At 37.3% G+C, this 21,297-nt stretch overlaps 1 protein-coding gene across 1 annotated transcript in view; it reads left to right on the plus strand.

The window, feature by feature from the left end:
- LOC145980983 (protein sprint-like) overlaps nt 1-21,297 on the plus strand; it is a 127,500-nt gene that overhangs the window by 17,650 nt on the left and 88,553 nt on the right. Inside the window, exon 2 of the mRNA XM_083114073.1 lies at nt 13,781-13,973. Within this exon, the coding sequence (XP_082970199.1) occupies nt 13,781-13,973 (193 nt within the window). The remainder of the gene's footprint in view (nt 1-13,780; nt 13,974-21,297) is intronic.

Raw genomic sequence — 21,297 nt, forward strand, 5'->3', positions numbered from 1 at the left:
GAACGGGACACCTATCCTGCCTGCATATGCAACGCCTTATCAGTGTGTGCAGCGCGTGGTTGCATAAATACAAGGCAGTGTATGTTAGCTCCATCAAACAGGATTTGCATTAAAACGCCCGTGACCAAATGCTGTGTAGTGGTTGACTATTAGCATTACCCGCAGTACGTATTATCTTGCGTTGATGCATCATTCATCACTGATCAGTGCTGGAAACGTGAGGTTTAGTTACTCTGTTGTGAACTCGACAAAGATGAGCTTAGTTGCTAGTTGTGAATTGCCATTGTAATTCAGAATTTGTTGTGTTCAAAATATATATTGAAGTAAAGCTTACGAGAAACATATGGACTCCATTCCAATGTCATTCCAATTTTATGAAATAATGTTGTTAAATCACTTCAGTTTCTTGTGTATTTTCTTATTTCGGGTCGCCGTTTCGTCTCTCTAGGTTAATCGCAACGCTGGAGATGAGTGATTGAGAGACACACATGCAGGAAGCTGAGACACAACCTCCCTGATGGCGTAGTGGTAGCGTCGTCGCCTTGTAATCAAGGAATCCCGGGTTCGATACCCACCGGAGGCACACAGCGGGTCGGATTACACTTTAAACTGTAGGTCCAGTCACACTTACAGCATCAAGTAAAGTTAAAAATAAACTCAAAGCTCGAACCTGGGACCTTCGGTTACGATATCGTGAATCCTGTACTTTGGGGGTGGCGAACCGGGATATGTCTTGGTGAGAATATACTCGCAACAGTATCTACCGATGTCACTGTGCAATCCTGGGTTCGATCCCTTGTACGTCTATTGAGCCTATATGTACATAAAGTGAACATACAACAAACTTCGAATGCCTTCATTAATTTGTCATTCATCTTCATTGTTGCGATAGCCTAAAGTGGTAATATTACGAAGATTACAAATTCATAGAATCATTTAAAGAAAGCAGTAACAGTGGGGTTTTGATCTGGATCGCCTTCTAATCAAGGAATCACCTTGAAAGAAAAAAAACATTCAGAGACGAGGAACTCCGCCAAAAAACTTTAGTGATTAAACAGCTCAGCAACTGAGGTGGCAAATTATTTCATAAAATTGAAATGACATTGATTGCGTGTCCTCACTGGGTATTTTCAATAGCACTATCTACTAAATTACTTTTTTTAAGTAATAGGTTAATTTGGTGTACTATACCAGCTTTTCTTAAGAGGACCGGATATGTATAGTCGTGAACAAGTGGTAGAAACTTGCCCCCCTCCCCTCATATCTCGAATTTCGAAATGTGAACTAAGATATACGTTCAAGGGTTTTCGATGACCTAGAAAACATGGAAAGGTCTTACTTGCCTGTATTTGTAAATAAGAAATTCTTCTTTTTTAAACTAACTTTTCATGGGCGTCTGCAGGTTTGTTTCAGGCAGTTGAGCGTTAAGAAAGGCATTTTCTCAACAATACACTTGTTTAGTTTGAGGCTATCGTGTTCCTGAATCTTTACTTGTGTTTATAACAATTTTGAGTCTTTTTATAATAATTAACGCAAGTTACTGCATAAAAATAGATAAGTTTAACTCGACATTCAATTTACAGTGGGCACAATGCCCACCCCCTTTCACATCTCTTCGGACCCCCCACGAAGACGTTCTACATAAAGTGTTTCTGTGATACCGGTACTTGTTATTTCATTTTCAACAATGGTGAATAAACTTGAGTGTCTTGCAGTTTGGCTACTAACATGTTAAAGCAACACAAAATGGCCTTAATTTGCTCAAAGAACGAAAATTTGTTTTTGTCCCTTAACTGTTTACATTCGGGGTTTACAACTTTATTTTGGGTGACGTGCAACTCATATTTGTTTCCGGGTGTACACTATTTTTAGAAAACAGCTGTACCCAACATCCAGGGGGACATTTCAAATCAGATTGGTCCAGGTCCTTTGAGGTTCGCCGACTGACATCCACGAGGGAGTGCAGACGGGGGAGTAGACCAATTGGTCAGTGAATCGATTTTTTTTTCTTGGAAGGGTGGCTGGAACGCGTCCAATATGAATCAGGTGATCTATAAAAAGAGGAAGGGGCCGGTCGATATTTCTACCCCACAATGGTGGCTCTATTTTTTTTTATTTCAACTTTAATTTTTAGTCCGTATGATTACCGTGTTTTTCTTGTAACTCCAGGTTCTTTTCAATTCCAGTCTTTGTTTTTTCTGTATTCTCTTATTTTTTTTCAAATTTCAACCTTTTTGCCAGTCTGTTTTCTCTGCAGCTTCAGTGCTTTTCTCTTCCAAACTCAGATTTTCGTCTGTTTTATCTATTTTAGTTCCCTGTTGTTGTTTTTTTCATATTAAGTTTGCAAGATTTGTTTCTCAACTGTATTGTTTCTGTTCCAACCTTTCAATTAGTTTTTATGTATATGATTTCTAGGTGCCTATTCTCTGTTCACTGTAAGAACGAAGTAAATGTAAACATACGCGTAGCAGCTACGTAGCCTCCATATTCAAGTTGTGACACTTTACGTTATGAGCCGTACAACTACGACCAATATTATACCTGGGCAAAATAACACCAGAACTAACACACAGGAAAGCAACTCTTTCTTAGAAGTCACGTGGTTTTGTTTACATTCTTTCTTGCATTAGATGGAGAATACGTGGTCCAATGCAGGGCCTCCCCCATGGCGCAGTGGTAGCGTCATTGCCTTGTAATCAAGGGGACCCGGGTTCGATGCCCGGTGGAGGCACAAGTGGTTCGGATCCCACTTTAAACTGTAGGTCCAGTCCCGATTAACCTTACTGTGCATAAAGTGGACTTAAAACACCAACTCAAACAAACTCAAAACAAACAAACAAACAAACGTTGTCCAATGCGTCCAGTGGTCGACCCTCAAATATTTGCTATGAGGAGTTTTGTTGTGGGTTGTATTATGTTCCGTAACTGGACCGGAACCGTTTTATCGCACAATTTACATTCGGTCCAAGTTGCGTATTGTTTCAATTCAATACGGAACTTAGACTTGGTTTAAATAGATCCGGAAAAAAGATTCCTGTACCGTATTTAAATTCATCCAGAAGAGAAGGAGGACCGTGGACCGTATTTAAATTGATTCTGAAAGAAGGTTCCTGGACCGAATTGAAATACTTTAGAGCCCGTTTACGCTTGCTGATTTTCCATCCTGGACCGGAATTGATTTTATTTAAAATTCCTGGAACTTCAACAACCTTGGTATGAGTTGGGTGAAGCTTTGTGCTGCGTAAATTAACGAGAAACTTAGTTTGGCAATAATTCCTTCCAGACGTTTTTTATAACTGTACACAGTTGTTTTGTTACTAGTTGCAGTAAGTGTAGATCTTTTTTTATATACCCTTCCATGCTGCAATAGCTGTCCTCAGTGCCTTAAGGAATGCATTTCGCAGATGTTACGAAATGAACATTTTTTTGTTAACATCCTTGTTTTTTTTCTGCTCTTTTTATACTTATATGTTATGACAGCCTCTTTCCTATTACACTTCCCATTTTTCTGTCGGCGACCGAAAAATAATTTCCTGTGACCTCTTGCCCCCTCCCCCCCCCCTTTTCCCTAGCTTCCTGCTGACATCTTAATCGTTTAATGGCGAAGGCCTGGTGGAGAAGGTTGAAATTTGTTTGCCTTCCCTAAAAATGAGTTTTCTCAAGGACCGAGCCATTTTGTTTTTAGTCCACTTTATACACAGAAAGGCTAATCGGGACTGGACCTACAGTTTAAAGTTGGATCCGAACCATTATATGCAGTAGCGTAACTACACGCTGTGCGCCTCCCCGCAACTTACAGTTGTGCGCCCCTACGCATTAAAAAAACAACAAGAAAACACTATTTTCTAAAATATTAATACACTTCTGCATTTATGTAAGGTGTTTACAAATATGAAAATACATACAAGTAATTTGAATCTATTTAAAAACTAGTACGAAAGGTTTTAAAAGACAAACGGTAAAAAATTATGTTACAATTACAAATGAAAATGCACTGTTACTACAAAAATTACGATATTGTTAAATGCCCGTTACCAATCCTCTGCGTTTTTTGATGGAAGCAAATTCTTGTGCTAGTTTCATCAAGTTTAGTTTTCGAGCACGATCGCTTTCAATGCTAAGCATCGTTCTTCTTGTGATATCAGTTGATTCTACATTGCGGAATAAAACAATTTCTGTAGCTGTGGTGCAAGATCTTGTACAACAAATGCAAAAGAAACTTACGAACAGCACAATTTTACCAAACCTTGCTAAAACGCGGGCTGTAAATAGGAGCGGTGAGGGGTGAAAACGTTTCCAACACATTTCCTTGCCTGTCCTCTACCCTTCGGCAACGTAATCTATGACTTGAACTGTTCAGCTAATGAAGGTTTTCTTCTAACCTGGAAATTTACTTTCTACTTTTCTAGTTATTAACATTTTCTGGTTACAGTATAAAAATATGTGTTCGGTTGAAAATATACTTTAACGCCGAAATGAAAAGTTTTGTGAACTATCGGTCTTCTTTAATTTTTTTCATTCTTACTGCGCCCCCGGGGCGCGCTTTGGGTGTTGTTTACGCCACTGACTATGTACCTTCCCAAAGTGTTATTTCGTATTTAGTACAATGTAATTGATTTCGTTTATTTTACCTCGCTTTTCTGCCACTTTTTATTAGTTAATTATCTTATAAATTATGAAGAATATGTTGTATGTTTTATAACAAGTTTTCATCGGTAAATGGTTGCTATTAAGCCGGTTGCGTGTTCTTCGTACAGGCATTTCAACACAGCCGCCGTATTGCACTACCTCGTTCAAAGAGTGACTTCATTTTCCAATCCCGTCACATAGTCTTCCATGATCTTCTTCTCTGTTTCACGCTTTGAAAGGATTTGACGTTTCGACGTCAAAGGGGATTTATATTCGACGCCATTTGAAGCAATGCGCCATTAACAAAGCCTCTTTCGCAGACTCGCCCTGGGTTTACAATCCCATTCATCGGCGTTGCGTAAATGTCTTCCGACACGACGACGCCAGGTATCATTTCCCTCGCCACGTGCGGGAGCGTTGCGTTCCCGTGGTACCAATCAAAGGGGTTGCGCTTCACGAGTGCTCTTTCATGTATAATTACCTCTTAGTTCGAACCCGCTGTGCGCTTAATGATCGCCCACTTCATTTCTCCTTTCATTAGGAGCTTCTCTATCTCTTTAACTCCCTCCACTACTTTGTGGAACACCTGGGGAAAAGATTAGGAAGAAAGTTATCAGCAGAATTGCTCGCCTCCCCATACTTTGGTTAGCAAACTTCGTCTGTAATTGGTTGCTTCGGTTTACAAGGATTCGACTGTGACAGGCGAGCATCGGAATCTTCGTTCGTGAGATTCTGTTCAGAAGATGGCGGCACTGGAAGAGAATTCTCTTGTGTATGCTTCTTAACTTTGTAGTGGCCTTACTTATTAGTGTTATTTATTGAAGTTTCATAATTTGAAAAGTTGTATTTTTTTTATTATTATTAAAAGTGTGTGAAATCTTGCTTAGTACAAGTTTGCTTTAACGTGTGCCTTCTCGATTTGAATTTAATGGATTGTTTCCATGATAAAGCGAACATCATGCAGTTAGATTGCTGTCTCGTTGCATCTAATGATCATCAGTTGCTAATTTTTACTTTCCAATTACAAACCATGAATCAGTGGCATAGTAACAGAATTTTTGATTTAGACAAAATATTCATCATACCGTCGGGAGAATATACTTGTTAACGAAATTATTGAAACATGCCCCAAACTCTTATAAATTATATTATTTTTGGCAGACAAGGTGATAAAAATCAAAAGGCAATCATGATCAAAGATTATTGTTATGGATAGGTTATAAGTTGGAGGAATTTCAGCTACAGCCGGGAAGAAATAACCTGGCAGTAACGTCACTCCCTGCTAAGTCAGCGTTGCCAACTACTATGAAAGGAACCATAGCACGAGTAAGAGTACGAGCAGCAAGGATCGCGGTGCAAACTACCAATCTTCAATTTAATGTTAGCACTGCTAGATGTTTATCTTATGTTTGTTTATTTTAATTATTTCATATAATTCGGCTTTCAGCAAACCTTCTGCATGCGGAATATTGTGAGATGATAGCCACGACTTCATTTCATCCTTCTGCTGTTTGATGTTGGGATTTTATGCACTAACTTGTTGTGGCACGGAGTATTGTCACACACAATAACAGAGTTTAGGGGCAGATTGGGAAGAAGCTGTTCTTCGAATGACAACATAAAATTGTTAGTGTTCATCTCCCCAGGATAGTCCCCAGAAGTTGTTTTTGAAAGTAACCCTAACTTCGCCCCTCCACAAATCCACTTTCACCACCGGCATGCACAATAATAAACCTGGGACCCTTTCCTGTTGGCACTTTTAACCCCCCCCCCCCCCCCCCGAATCTTTGGAATCCAGCCAAACTTTGGGGACAGTGTGGTGTGTGTTCACGAAACTTTCATCCATATAAATGAAAGACCGGCGGTTTGCTCTGTGCGCAGTTCTTTAACTTCACGCAACGCAACGATGCTGTTTCGTTCAAGGAGTAGCTTCCTGCTGTTTACGCTGTGCTTTTTTAAATCTCAATCCTAATTTTCTTATGATCATACGCAACGACCAACGCGAAACCTTAAAATTAACATTTTCTTGCAGTTCCTTCATCAGTTTATGTATGGTGACAACAATGCCTTTCGTGTATTAAACAATGGATTGTTTGGCGCACGCAGTAGCGTACGCAGGATTTCGTCAAGGGGGGGGGTTATTTCTAAAACTTTCTCCAAATTCACATTACCTTTGATTTATTATACTTTAATTAAATAATAATAATCACAATTAATTAATAATACTTATAATTAATTAATTAGCTGAATTACTACTAATAATACTACTAATACCACTACTACTATTATGTAGTAGAGATCTACATAAATATACCATTAATGAAAACAATAGAAAGAAATTACTTTCTAATCATTCAATATTTATCAAATCCTGGGAGCATGTTTTTGTTTTGTTTTTGTCTGGTCAACGAGGTGAGACATTTTAAGGGTGAAGAAAATCCATAAAACAAGAAAATATATTAAAATAAATTGAAATAATTAAAGTATGGAACTCATCCAAGAAGCTGCGGTGGTCTGGTCGGTAGAGCATCTGACAATTACACGGGAGATCCGGAATCGATTCCCGAAATTGGTTGGATTTTTTACGGCTTCTTCCCCGCATAAATGTCCCCGATAATTCACATCTGGATTGTCTCACTGTTCTTACCAACAAAACATTTTCCAATAGTTAAGCTTATTGTCGTTTGAATAATTGTCTAGTCAACAAGGTGAGACATGTTAAAGAGAGACATTCAAACGTGCTGCGGTAAATAATACAATGGGAAGGCAGACTGGTGACTGTATTCTTGTCCGCTTAGCCTTTGTCTATACATTAGCCTCTAACAACGAACCAAGAACTTTCTTTAGTTAATTCTCATTGTTCACACAAAAAAATACATGTTCGTTGAACACTGGCGTAGACGCAGGGCCGATGGTTAGAGGCACATACTTTTGGTAAATAAAAAAGCAAAATTTCAGTATAAAAACAGAGTCAATTGAAAAAGTTCAAAAGTTGTAAATGAAATGAAATTTCGCTGTTAAAGCGGTGAAAAAGCGGTATATAAAATTACATTTTGGTTTTAAAAATGTGAATATAATCGCACTATTACACAAAATAAACATATCCCTTCTAATAGCACATTAAATCATTACCAGAATATTAAGTTTATTCCTGTATAGAGGAGTCCATTTTTGCATTTCAAATATTTACAGCAAAATTAATCAATTTTCCTTGAATTGCATAACACACAGGATACTTCAGACTTCAGAAAGTGTCGCGTCGGTATATAAACGGTAAATTTCGTGTTTAAAAGTCTATTTCGCATTTTGCAGTTCATTTCGCATCATTTCGTGACAAAACAGGGTAGGAAAATGCACCTCACACCTTCCAGAAACCTTAAAAATTAACATTGCAATGTGTTATTTCAATTTCGTTTTCTTTTTGTCAAAAACGAAATATGCATGCCTCTACCGATGATGCTACAGCCCCTACCAAAATTTTGAGAAAATCAGAATTTTCAAATAAAAATCCGTTAAGTTAAGAACTTTAAAAAATCAAAATGTGTAAATACGAAACCTCTTTTAAAGCGAGTCCCGATTACCATTTTTGTCTTTGAATACAATTTTAATAGACTGAAAAGCTCCAAAAATACGAAATATTTTATTATGCATCCTGCCCTCCAAAACGAAGCCATGTGCTATCCACATTTACTATTCCGGCCCCTCCCCCACAAAAAAAACTGCGTACGCCAGAGTATTGAACATTGTTGCAACTGAAATACAAAACATTTTATTTCTCTTTTAAATCATAGTTACTCACATTTTACACTTTCAAGAACTTGTACTTATTTTCAAGGCATCACTCTGAAAGACGCGTGTGCTTGGAATGCTGTGCTTTTCTCCATGCTACATGGAAATAATAATTCAAATTATTATTATTATTATTATTATTATTATTAGTGTAGTAGTAGTAGTAGTAGTAGATGTAGTAATAGTATTGTCCCAGATCTTTGACTGTGGTAAATTGGCCATTTAAATTTTTTTCACAGCATTTTTCATTATATTTCACAAGCTCAAGGGGGGGGGGTTTAAACCCCGTAACCCCCCCCTTGCGTACGCCACTGGGCGCACGACTGCTTCATCAAAAGAATCCAGATTTGTGACACGTTGCTGGGCGTTCGGTCGGTTTTTGCCCGCCGTTGAAAAAGATTTCCCGCTCGCAATCGCAACACTTTTGTGTTTCTTCTTCAAAATTCTCCACACAGATCTTTCACTGACACCTGTCGCCACGGGCGTTCTGTGAACAGCTGTGGTTTTGTTTTCATCGCAATCAAAGTACTTATACACATTGAAAACTATTTCTCTTGTATCGCTGTGCAAGGGCTTACCTTTCTTTACTCCACTGCTCATTCTACAACAATGACAAAACCAACCAAAAAACCCTCCCTAACAAAGAAACAAAATAGCCTGCAATCCCTCACTCGTAGCTGCGGTTTGTTAGACTAATTAGCAGTGTGGGGGTTTGCACGCCTGCATCACCCCTCTCGGAATGATTTCGATTGGTTTGCACGCCACCTTGTCGTCCGCTCTAGCGAATGAGCCTTCGCTTCTGGAAGGAGAGGTGAAGGTGGGAGATGACGTCACTGCCAAGCTATTTCTTCTGCGCTGTAGTAGTGAAAGTTTATTCTGATTGTTCCTACTTAAGCCACAGTGGTGCAGTTGGTATAGCCTGCCATGCGGGAAACCTCTGTTCGATTCTCAGGATGGATTATTTCAGCTGGGAAATTTTCTGTAGTGTACCCATTATATACATGAGATAATTTTAGCATCTGTAAGTAAGTGTGTGTGTTGTCTGGACTTGTAAACAGCTTTGTGTTACCCGCTCTCAACAGGGATGAATGATCTCGTTCTCCTCTGAGCATCCCTATACTATTCCTACCCATCATATTGTATATTCATATGGATTACTGGGTGGAACCCAGAACCATTTCAGCTAGACGTCACCGTTTTCTTCCTCTTTTCTTATCTCCATTTCTCTTTTCTTTCTTTAAAAGAAGAGAGGAACGAAAATGAGAAAGAGAGTAACAAATGAAAGAATCTATGTCTCTCTGTTTCCTTTCCCTTGCTCTCTTATCTTCTTCTTCTTACTTACTTCTTCTTCCCCTTCGTGCTGTTAGGCGTCGGGGTCCTTCAGCCATCTGCTAAAACTCTTCCTATCTTGTGCCATTCTCTCAACTTCCATTAGTGCCTTTCCTCTTTTAGTAACCATCTCTGACAGGTATTGCTCCCATTCTATCCGAGGTCTTCCTCTTCCTCTCCTTCCTTCTGGTCTCGCTTCCATTACTTGTTTCGGTTTTCTTTCTTCTCCCATTCTCATGACATGGCCATACCAGCCCAGTGTTCTTCTCTCTATTATCTCTTCAATTGATTCTACTTGTAGCTGTTCCCTGATTTTAGTGTTCCTCATTCTGTCTCGTCTGGTTTTTCCTACGACTCTTCTGAGGTATTTCATCTCTGTTGCTCTTAATCTACTTTTATGCTTATTTTGGAGCGTTAAGCTTTCTATGCCATTGAGCATTGTTGGTATAATTATGGTTTTGTAAATCCTTAATTTAGTATTTTCTTGTACCTCCTTTTTTTCTACTATTGTATTACTTATTTGGTAATATATTTTATTTGTTTTTTGAACCCTGCTATTTATTTCTTCTTCTACTTTTCCATTGCCTGTTATTATTGTTCCCAAATATTCATATCTATTCACTTATTCTAGCTCTTCTCCTTGCCATTTTATTTCCAATCTCTCTTCATTTCCATGCTTTGATATATGCATTACTTTACTCTTCTTTGGGTTTACTATCATTTCTCTATCTTGTATTGAGCTGACCCATTCTTTTACTGTATGTTGTAGTTTGTTTAGTTGATGTTATTAATGCTATGTCATCAGCATACAGAAGTGATTGTACATAAACTGGCTTCAGTTTTCTATTCCCAACCGTACATTTTCGAGTTCTTCTTCTACATTGTTTATGTTTCATCTTCTTCTTCTGGTGAAACAAGTACACGAAGAATTTTCTGGAATCTGTGGGGCAAGGCCGCTCATAACGGAAGAGAAGGGGAGTAAGCGAGTTGGCAAACCAAACAGGTGCGCGCTGCTGCAAACGGCTGGTAGCTGTACTCGCTTCCCCTCTCGCGAGTCCATTGGTCGAGCCTTCTCGAGTCACCACTTGCGCAGAGATTTATTTTCCTTCGCTCGCTCTAGAGATTCCTGGGATAGGGTATAGAGGCTAATTGGGGCCTATCCTTACGGTACCAAGTAGGGTGGAGATGTGTATAAAAATACGATATTTGTAATGGCAAAGCAGGATAAATCTTAACTTTGTAATACAAAGTGACACGTAACAACTTCCACAAACACATACTTGATTAAGGTAAATACTCATGGTGCTACCCTTCTGTACAACTTCAAATGGACAATGCGCAGTATCATCTGTAGCCTATACTGAAGAACAAAAAGCTGTGAATGAGAGGGAGCCAGGGGCATTACGGAAATAAACCAGTTCTACCTGCATTGCGACAGTTGTCTTTGCACCACCCCATTCAGCTCCACACGTTCTGAGAGCGAAGTTGAGTGTAGCGATATCGTGAAAGTTTCTCGTAAAACTCAAAGACACCCACGTCGCTTTTTTATTGTTCGACTTACAGCCACGTGCTTTTAGGGAAGAACACTGGAGAATTTTTTTCCACCTGTTGCAATGAAGCTAGTTTTTTTTCTGAATTTTTCCAATTTCGTGCTAGATTGTTCTTTTCTTTCTTTTTTTGTAAATTCCCCTTCAGTAAATCACGTCTGGGATTTTTCTGTCGAGGAGTTACTGCAGGTTCTTGCAAACAAATGAAAGCTTTTGCCACCAGCTCACTTGAATCGTTGAGCCGGCCTTCGTGACGTAATGATTAGCACAGCGTAGAACCTCCTAAATCATCAAGAATGTGTGGGGCCCTACACAATGATGTGCGTTTACGCGTTAACATGGCGAAAGGTGATAACTTAGCAAAGGGCGCCGTGGAATTAGAAGAAATTTATACTGCGTATCAGTTGCTGATGTGTGAGAAGAAATTTTCATACGTAGCCTTCGAAATTCGAAGAATTTCTCACCTAGGAAAGGAACCTAACAGGAAATATTCTAGTGTTTTCTGGGGAAAAGACTAATTTTGCCTCACGACTGCCATCTGTTGATTTTTTTGCATACTATTTATCTTCTTCAATAGTTGATAGAAGATAAGAGAAATTTTGTTGTAAATTGGATTCTTTTCAGTTCGTTAGGAACCAATATAGTGGAAAATGTCACTCTCCTTTCATGAAGGCCTTGAAAATTAATTTTAATGCACTTTAGATTGTCTACGTAATCTATGTAAACTACAACCCAATGTAATCTACGCGTAGATTACGTGTAGACAACGCATGTAGACGTAAACTTATAGTATACGGCACCCTACTCTCACGTTCCCTAAAGCTTAACGTCCACTGTTACGCGGAAAAACGCTGCTTCTATTCAAATCAAATGGTGTAACGCTCACTAAAGGGAATTTCAGTGCCACAAATCTGCAGGTTAGCAGATTATAGCTAGTGTTGGACGATATCAACTTGACGATATATCGTCACGATATTTGGCGATATTGTGGAGACGATATACCGCCGTTATCACGATACGGAAAAAATATCGTATCGTCTATGATGATATTTTCTTGATATATCGCGATATCAAATTTCCGATATCGTCTATCCCTAGTTATAGCCCACTGACACGTCGGAAATGCGTCTGTTGCGTTCTGTGCCGCGTCTCAGTGGTGCCATTTGCACGGTGCTATACCTACGCACGGGGAATTTTACCTTTTTAGTAACTATTGAAATTTCCCACTTTATTTTGCAATTTTTGGGCTATGTTTCGTAGATATTAGGATTAATAATACAGATACCATTACTAAATGTTACTATAATTATGTATTATGCTGTTGTAATGGTTATTTTTTTATTAAAGAAATATTTGTTAATCGTAAGTTAACATGTGCCAAGTATTATATAAAAGCTCACCTCTGACACCCTTTTCCAAATAGTCAATTTCTATTGTCTCTCTTATCACTCTTACACGTGAAGTGAATGTTCTAAAAATCTAATATTCTATGTTCTAAAACATAGTGGCATTCTTACACACATGAATTGTCCTAATGGCTTTGGTTTTCAAAATCGTGGTTCTTGTTCGGGAAAAAAACTGGAAAAGTGACTGAATTTTGTAGACACCCTGTTATGTGTGAGCGCGACTGATAAATATTGGCGCCAAAATGCAGCCGTTGCTTCTGTATCATTGCACTTGATAAAGGCTGTTTGTCTATTTGATGTGCGAAAAGTTAAAAAAAGAAAATATTCATGCCAATGCTCCCATGCTGATTGAAGAATGGAAATCAACAAATCGGATCGTTTGTACTAGTGATAAGGGTTCATGACCGATAAGATATTTCTCATGTTTCCATATGCTTGCCGTTCCCAACCTACGCATAATGCCTATCAAGTGTTCGCAGTATTTTGTGCAGTTCCTGTACTGTGGTGGATAATGCACACGTATCTTATCGACTTCCTGTGAATTTTCCCCCACCTTGCCTTCACTTTAGGATTGAACGTTACAAAAGGAACTATCTAGGCTTTTAAGTCGAGTTGTATAGCAGAAATAATAATGGTTACATGTTCCAAAAGGTTTTAAACGCGCGACACTAGCGCCACTGTTCCAAAGCCAGAAGTACACCCCTGTTCGCATAAAGTGGCACATACAAGTGTTCAACCCTGTAAGAACTGCCATTATAACTGGGAAAACCGAAGTGGAAATGTAGCCGCCATTAATATGACCCCTCCCCCATTACCTTTTGTCTTTGAGTACAATTTTAATACAGTGAAAAGCTCCAAATATACAACACCCCCTTAAAATGCAATTACAATTCCAGCCCCCCCCCCGAAATAAATCCTGCGTATGCTAGTGGCTCCGACGAAATTTTCACTTCACGAAAAGGTACATGTAATTGTGGAATAAACTATGTGTATAGATACACTTTTTGTGTTAATATTTTTACTCGTTCTTCGTGCGACCACAACAAATTGTTCATAACTTTTATTTCATCTTATTTTCAGGGGCGATGCCTTCCTTGAGCCATATATGCAAGGACTGGGAGCAGACTTGGAGCACCAGCCTACTGGAAAGCAAGACATCATCGAAAACTGCGACGGTACGGTAAACCAAAACGTTTTGGCGGACCCCGGTTCCCTTCTCTCTGCTCAATTCCATTTGCTGCAACTAGATGGCAGTGGTGACAGTCTAAGCCAGGTACTTAACACCTTCACTCACAGAATGATGCCATTTACCTCCTCTGCTATGTTAATGTACTTGCAGAATTGCTATAAGAATTCTAATATAAACTTTGAATGTTCACTAATTTTTAACGTCTTTAATCTGTTCAAGCACAGTTTTTGCAAGCAATATTTTGCATTCTAATTTTAAATATGTTGGTGCCTTGAGAATATCAAAGTCTCCTAGTCAGGTTTGTTTCTCGATTTAACTTTTACATGTATCTATTGGTTATACGTTTTTCAGTCCTGAATTAGATAAATTTTCGATAAACGTATTTTTTAATAGTTTTTTTTTTGGGTTATCACATTGCTAGAAGCAAGAAGTGGGTAACTATCATTCCCAGTTGGCATTGTCGACACACTTTTATTTGAAAAACAATAAACTTGTTAAAGATTATATTAAATTCCCAAACTTATAATTTAGAACACTTGCTACATGTGGTTTCTTGCATTGATCTTCAACGATCCATGTTTTGGGTAAACTTTTTGACAATCGCGAAGTTGTACATAACAATTACTAACTTTAACAGGATCTGCGAATAATAATATTGTATATATTATAGATAATACACCCTACTAAATCTGGGAGATTAATAATTTCTTAAGGTTTTCTGCTTCTTTCAATTGCAAGACTTATTTTCGTAATGCAAAGTATGAAAATGTAGGGCATTTTTGCTTTTTCCCCCCTAATTCCTCGCGGACTTCGGATATAAAAAGAGCACGCTTGGTAACTCTTTTATGTTCTTTGTTTAAAGTTCCCCAAAACTTCAAAATTTGGCAACGTATTGATTTTAAACATCAAAACGGCGACATTCTCATCTGTACTCAAACCAGTACCGAATCCACAGAAATGTTCAAGCCTATTTATGCTCCCCAAAACGTTCGATCCCCGATAGAGGTACAATGCAGAGTAGTTGGGATCTCACTTAAACTGTTGGCCCAGTGCCGAGTAGCCTAGCGGAAAAATCCAAGAGAGCGATTGTCGAACTTTAAGCATGATTCTTTTTTTTTTAAAAAAATTAACTAAAATTGGCTTTCAGTAGAATTCCCCAGCTTGTATCATATTTAGAGCACGTACTTTTTCGTGGGTCATAGCCAAGATATCTGAAACCTCGGAAAATATGCGAACTACTGGCTGCCTTCCCCGTGACACTGCTTCCATGCCAGGGTTTCAAATACGGTGATGGATCTACAGACTCTTCTTCAGTGTCTGTTGGCTGAAAGATCTCACTCCTGAACAACTAGTAACCACACTAAGCCCCGCGTCAGGTTAAGATTGAAGCAAGTTTTATGTATTAATCCACTCGAGAACGGCGCTCAGCATTTCCCGTGCCAGTCTTGCCTCAACCGCCGAGATGTTCACATCCTAGATTGTGAAAAAATTGGCAGTATTGCAGCTCAAATACATTCTGTGTGCACGTTTGGATCTATATATGCGAAAAGTTGCTGCAACCTTAACCTGTCGCGGGGCTTATGTATTTTCTAAGAGCTGCATCATAATTCAATAAGACAATTGTCTCAGTGTTTCTCAACCGCCGGACCCTGGCCCCAATTATACCGGACCGCGAGGCGCAGTGGTAGCGTCGTCGCCTTGTAATCAAGAGGTCCCGTTGGAGGCACATAGTGGTTCGGATCCAACTTTAAACTGTAGGTTCAGTCCAGATTACCCTTACTGTCCATAAAGTGGACTTATCAAATCAATCCATACCGGGCCGCAAGAGGTTCTGAAGTTTGAAACTTGCAGCCCGACCTGACAACCGCCTGGAAAGATTGAAAGAGGGAACTTTTACCCGTGCACCCTCCAAATTTGAATGTTATCCGTCCGGTTGTTCTCGAGTTAGGGCCGGAAGGGTTAAGCGACTTGCAGCCCGAGCTGGCAACCACCCAGAAAGATGGCCATTCGTTCACCAGTGATGAAGAGGAATTTATTTTTCAGCACTGCTGGTGAGAAATCAAAGCAGCTGAGAGGGGACTGTCACCATTGCACTCTACAAATTTGAAAATGTGTTGACTTGCAGCCCGAGCTGGCAACCAAGACATGAAGGATTAAGCGACTTGCAGCCCGAGCTGCCAACCGAGGCAGGAATGATTAAGCGACTTGTAGCCCGAGCTGGCAACCAAGGCCGGGAGGATTAAACGACGTGCAGCCCGAGCTGGCAACCACCTGGAGAGAGAGCCTTTAGTTCGGGTTTCCACTGCTATAACAGAAATTTCTTCGTGACAGTGGTGGTGATGGTTCAAACAATCTAACCAGGGGGAGCGTTGCTTCCTACCGCCAAATCTGGAGGTTTATCAACGAGTCAGTTCAGTTTGCACAGCAATTTTCATTAACAAATATATTAAAGTGGAAATATTCTCATTAATTTAATTTTTCGGTGTCCGAAGTGAATATGCCACTGAAAATCAGCACTTACCAAATTAATTTAAAGGTATTGGCCGGAGGGAACTAATAGATTCCATTAGCTCCAGTTGTTGTAAACTAATTTAAACCAATTTTATATTTGACAACAAGCCTAGTCATAATCGAACTGATACTCTGTATGTATATGCCATAATTTATTTATTAACATTACATTTCAAGGGCACATATTAATTGACGGATAACATTTAAAAAATTACAAAATTCCTTTACGAGTAAAATTGTTGGGGCATTGATTTTTGAAAGACAAGTTTACCTGGCCGCGGGCGTTGAGAACAACTGCTCCATTCATCTTTTAAATTAAATTTAGACCAGGACCACACGAAAATCCCCGAAGCTTTGACAGTCTTCTCTCTATGCATTTCACCATGTCTCTTGCTAATACTTTACTGAATTTGTTTTGTAAGGATTAGGACTTTACTGAATTTGTTTTGTAAGGATTAGGACTTTACTGAATTTGTTTTGAAAGGATTAGGACTTTACTGAATTTGTTGTGTAAGGATTAGGACTTTACTGAATTTGTTGTGTAAGGATTAAGACTTTACTGAATTTGTTTTGTAAGGATTAGGACTTTACTGAATTTGTTTTGTAAGGATTAGGACTTTACTGAATTTGTTTTGTAAGGATTAGGACTTTACTGAATTTGTTTTGTAAGGATTAAGACTTTACTGAATTTGTTTTGTAAGGATTAAGACTTTACTGAATTTGTTTTGTAAGGATTAGGACTTTACTGAATTTGTTTTGTAAGGATTAGGACTTTACTGAATTTGTTTTGTAAGGATTAGGACTTTACTGAATTTGTTTTGTAAGGATTAGGACTTTACTGAATTTGTTTTGTAAGGATTAGGACTTTACTGAATTTGTTTTGTAAGGATTAGGACTTTACTGAATTTGTTGTGTAAGGATTAGGACTTTACTGAATTTGTTTTGTAAGGATTAGGGCTTTACTGAATTAGTTGTGTAAGGATTAGGACTTTACTGATTTTGTTTTGTAAGGATTAGGACTTTACTGATTTTGTTTTGTAAGGATTAGGACTTTACTGAATTTGTTGTGTAAGGATTAAGACTTTACTGAATTTGTTTTGTAAGGATTAGGACTTTACTGAATTTGTTTTGTAAGGATTAGGACTTTACTGAATTTGTTTTGTAAGGATTAGGACTTTACTGAATTTGTTGTGTAAGGATTAAGACTTTACTGAATTTGTTTTGTAAGGATTAGGACTTTACTGAATTTGTTGTGTAAGGATTAGGACTTTACTGAATTTGTTTTGTAAGGATTAGGGCTTTACTGAATTTGTTGTGTAAGGATTAGGACTTTACTGAATTTGTTTTGTAAGGATTAGGACTTTACTGAATTTGTTTTGTAAGGATTAGGACTTTACTGAATGTGTTTTGTAAAGATTAGGACTTTGCTGAATTTGTTTTGTATAGATTATTACTTTGCTGAATTTGGTTTGTATAGATTAGGACTTTGCTGAATTTGTTTTGTAAAGTTTAGGACTTTACTGAATTTGTTTTGTAAGGATTAGGACTATAAGTTTATAATCACTAGTAGCTTCCCAAATTGCGTTTTCAAATGCGATAACGAAGGTTGTGCACTTCTTTCCAACTTTGAAGTCAATAAAAATATAGCAATATTTTTTTATAACTTTATTTTCCTCAAGGTACCAACAAGCGAATGTGTTTTGCATATATGTGTGTGCGCGTGTATGTATGCTTATATAATATGATGGTTACTAATTTCACAGGTGCATGTACAATATTAATTTTTAACTGAGGTTATCTAATACATGCCTGATTTACCATGAGTGTTCTGCATGGTGAAACTATTCATAAATTACTTAATAATACTTCTGAAGAATGTGCTTGTGACATGGTTTTTTTAATTTGTTTTGCTTAAACATTTTTCGTTTCCTACTGTTTTATTTCAGTATGTTCAACACATCTTGCACAAATTAAAGGTAGATAAATGTTCAGTTTAGTGTGTTAGTATTTAGTTGTGGAAAATTTGGCATACTAAACGTAGGAGAAGTTGACGACGTGTAAGTCCGGGCAATACTTATTATCAAGACCGAGACTGTTGGTCAAAAACGACCAAAATAACTTAGTCAATTTTGAATAAGTCCAGTACTCAAAATAGCACCGACCCGATTTTCGTCAAAAGTGAATACTAGCATTTAGTCATTTTATTTGACTGTATTACTTAGTTAAAACTCGAAGAAAATTTCGAGTAACATTTAGTCAAAATTGAAGAATCGTTACTCAAGTTCCACGAGAATTTACTCATGTTTTGAATAACATTTAGTCAAAATTGAAGAATTATTACTTCTCAAGTTCCACGAGAATTTACTGATGTTTTGAATAACATTTAGTCAAAATTGAAGAATCATTACTTCTCAAGTTCAAAGAGAATGTAGTCATGTTTTGAATAACATTTAGTCAAAATTGAAGAATTATTACTTCTCAAGTTCAAAGAGAGTTTACTCATGTTTTGAATAACATTTAGTCAAAATTGAAGAATTATTACTTCTCAAGTTCCACGAGAATTTACTCATGTTTTGAATACCATTTAGTCAAAATTGAAGAATTATTACTTCTCAAGTTCCACGAGAATTTACTCGTGTTTTGAATAACATTTAGTCAAAATTGATAATCATTACTTCTCAAGTTCAAAGAGAATTTACTCATGTTTTGAATAACATTTAGTCAAAATTGAAGAATTATTACTTCTCAAGTTCAAAGAGAATTTACTCATGTTTTGAATAACATTTAGTCAAAATTGAAGAATTATTACTTCTCAAGTTCCACCAGAATTTACTCATGTTTTGAATAACATTTAGTCAAAATTGAAGAATTATTACTTCTCAAGTTCAAAGAGAATTTAGTCATTTTTTAAAAAATGTATAGTTAAAATTGAAGAATTACTACATCTCAACTTGAAACAGAATCCAGTCATATTCGACTAACATTAAGTCAAAACTGAATAATATCTACTTCCAGTTTCAATCATGGTATTCTTGAATCGTCATAGTTGGTGCGTCACTGATTGGAACATGTAGATAATCCGTACAGTAGAAATAACGAACGTGACGAATAAAGGTAGAAAACTGTATGGATAATGCACGCATCCAGACATTTCAGATATCAAGATAATCCTGATGTAAGAGTATATCCCTTCATCAAGAGTATCATCTTCGTTGCACTTCGTTGTGAATTCTCAAGTTATCACTACACCTCGGATTCTTAGGTTCTAAAAAGTGTGTTTTTTAGGTTCCTAAAATAGGCTCTAAAAATCCTAAAATAGGTTCGAAAAATCCTAAAGTAGGCTCTAAAAATCCTAAAATAGGTCCGAAAAATCCTAAAATAGGCTCGAAAAATCCTAAAATAGGCTCTAAAAATCCTAAAATAAGTTCGAAAAATCCTAAAGTAGGCTCTAAAAATCCTAAAATAGGTTCGAAAATCCTAAAGTAGGCTCTAAAAATCCTAAAATAGGTCCGAAAAATCCTAAAATAGGTTCGAAAAATCCTAAAATAGGCTCTAAAAATCCTACAATAGGTTCGAAAAATCCTTAAATAGGTTCGAAAAATCCTTAAATAGGCTCTAAAAATCCTAAAATAGGTTCGAAAAATCCTAAAATAGGTTCGAAAAATCCTAAAATAGGCTCTAAAAATACTAAAATAGGCTCCAAAATCCTAAAATAGGTTCGAAAAATTCTAAAATAGGCTCGAAAAATCCTAAAATAGGTCCGAAAAATCCTAAAATAAGTCGTAAAAATCTCGGAAAATCCTGAAGGAGGTTCACAACAACTAAAAATAGTTCAAAATTCCTGAAAAATACTGATTGCGTATAATTACCGGCAATGAAAATAGGGACACCTATATGCTGAAAATAATCTTTCGACCAAAACATAGTCAGTGGTGCAAACTTCAATGTTGAAATGTTAGTTTGCAAGGCGTGAATGCCACAAAGCACCGAATTGATGCGAAAGTGAGCAAGACCACACAGATCAGACCACTTTGGATTGCACGGGTAACAGTGGCACCAGACATTTTGCTTTGTTTAGAGCTTTGAAAAACCACCATGGACTTGGAGGAAGGGAAATCGACAGAGAGTACGTTTCAAACACGTTCGTCATTGAAGTTTTTCGTGACCAAACAAAGCAAATGCCTCTGTGTGACATAAAAAGCTTGCAAAACCTTTGAAAATATATAAAACCATAAAAAAGGTTCGGTGTAGGCACATAAATCTAAAATAGGTTCTAACATGCAAAATAGTTTTTTTAGACACTATAAAACTTAATCAGTTGTTGCGTTTTTAACGAAACTCTGACATAACTTATTATTTCTTACATACCTGCAAAGGAAAAAAAATAGGTTAAAACCTAAAATACGTGGTCTAGTTATCACTAAAGAAATAACAAGTTACATCAGCGTTTGATTTAAAAACGCAACAACTGATGAAGTTTTATATTGCCTAAAATAACCTGTTTTGCTTGTTAGAACCTGTTGTATGTTTTTGCACCTAAATGAAACCATTCTTTAAAAAGGTCTTTACATATATTTTTAAGATTTTACAGGATTTATATATCCCACAGAGGTATTTGTTCTGTTTGGTGACGAAAAAAGAATTGAAAATGATGCATAGAAATGAAATTTTATTAGAAAATTAATAATTGTTGGTTGGTTATGTATACCTATTAAAATTTCTTACGGTTCCTTTGAAATTTGTTTTTAACAATTGCACCTAATCAGGTTTTTTCAGGAATTTGGAACCATTTTAAGTTTTTGGAACCTAGTTCAGGATTTTATTTATTATTTTAGAACCTCATTAGGATTTTGGAACCTGTATTTGGAGTTTTAGGACCAATTTTAGTATTTTTAGA

The sequence above is a fragment of the Lepisma saccharinum genome, chromosome 28 (assembly GCF_977018435.1).
Source record: "Lepisma saccharinum chromosome 28, izLepSacc3.1, whole genome shotgun sequence".
Classification (NCBI taxonomy): domain Eukaryota; kingdom Metazoa; phylum Arthropoda; class Insecta; order Zygentoma; family Lepismatidae; genus Lepisma; species Lepisma saccharinum.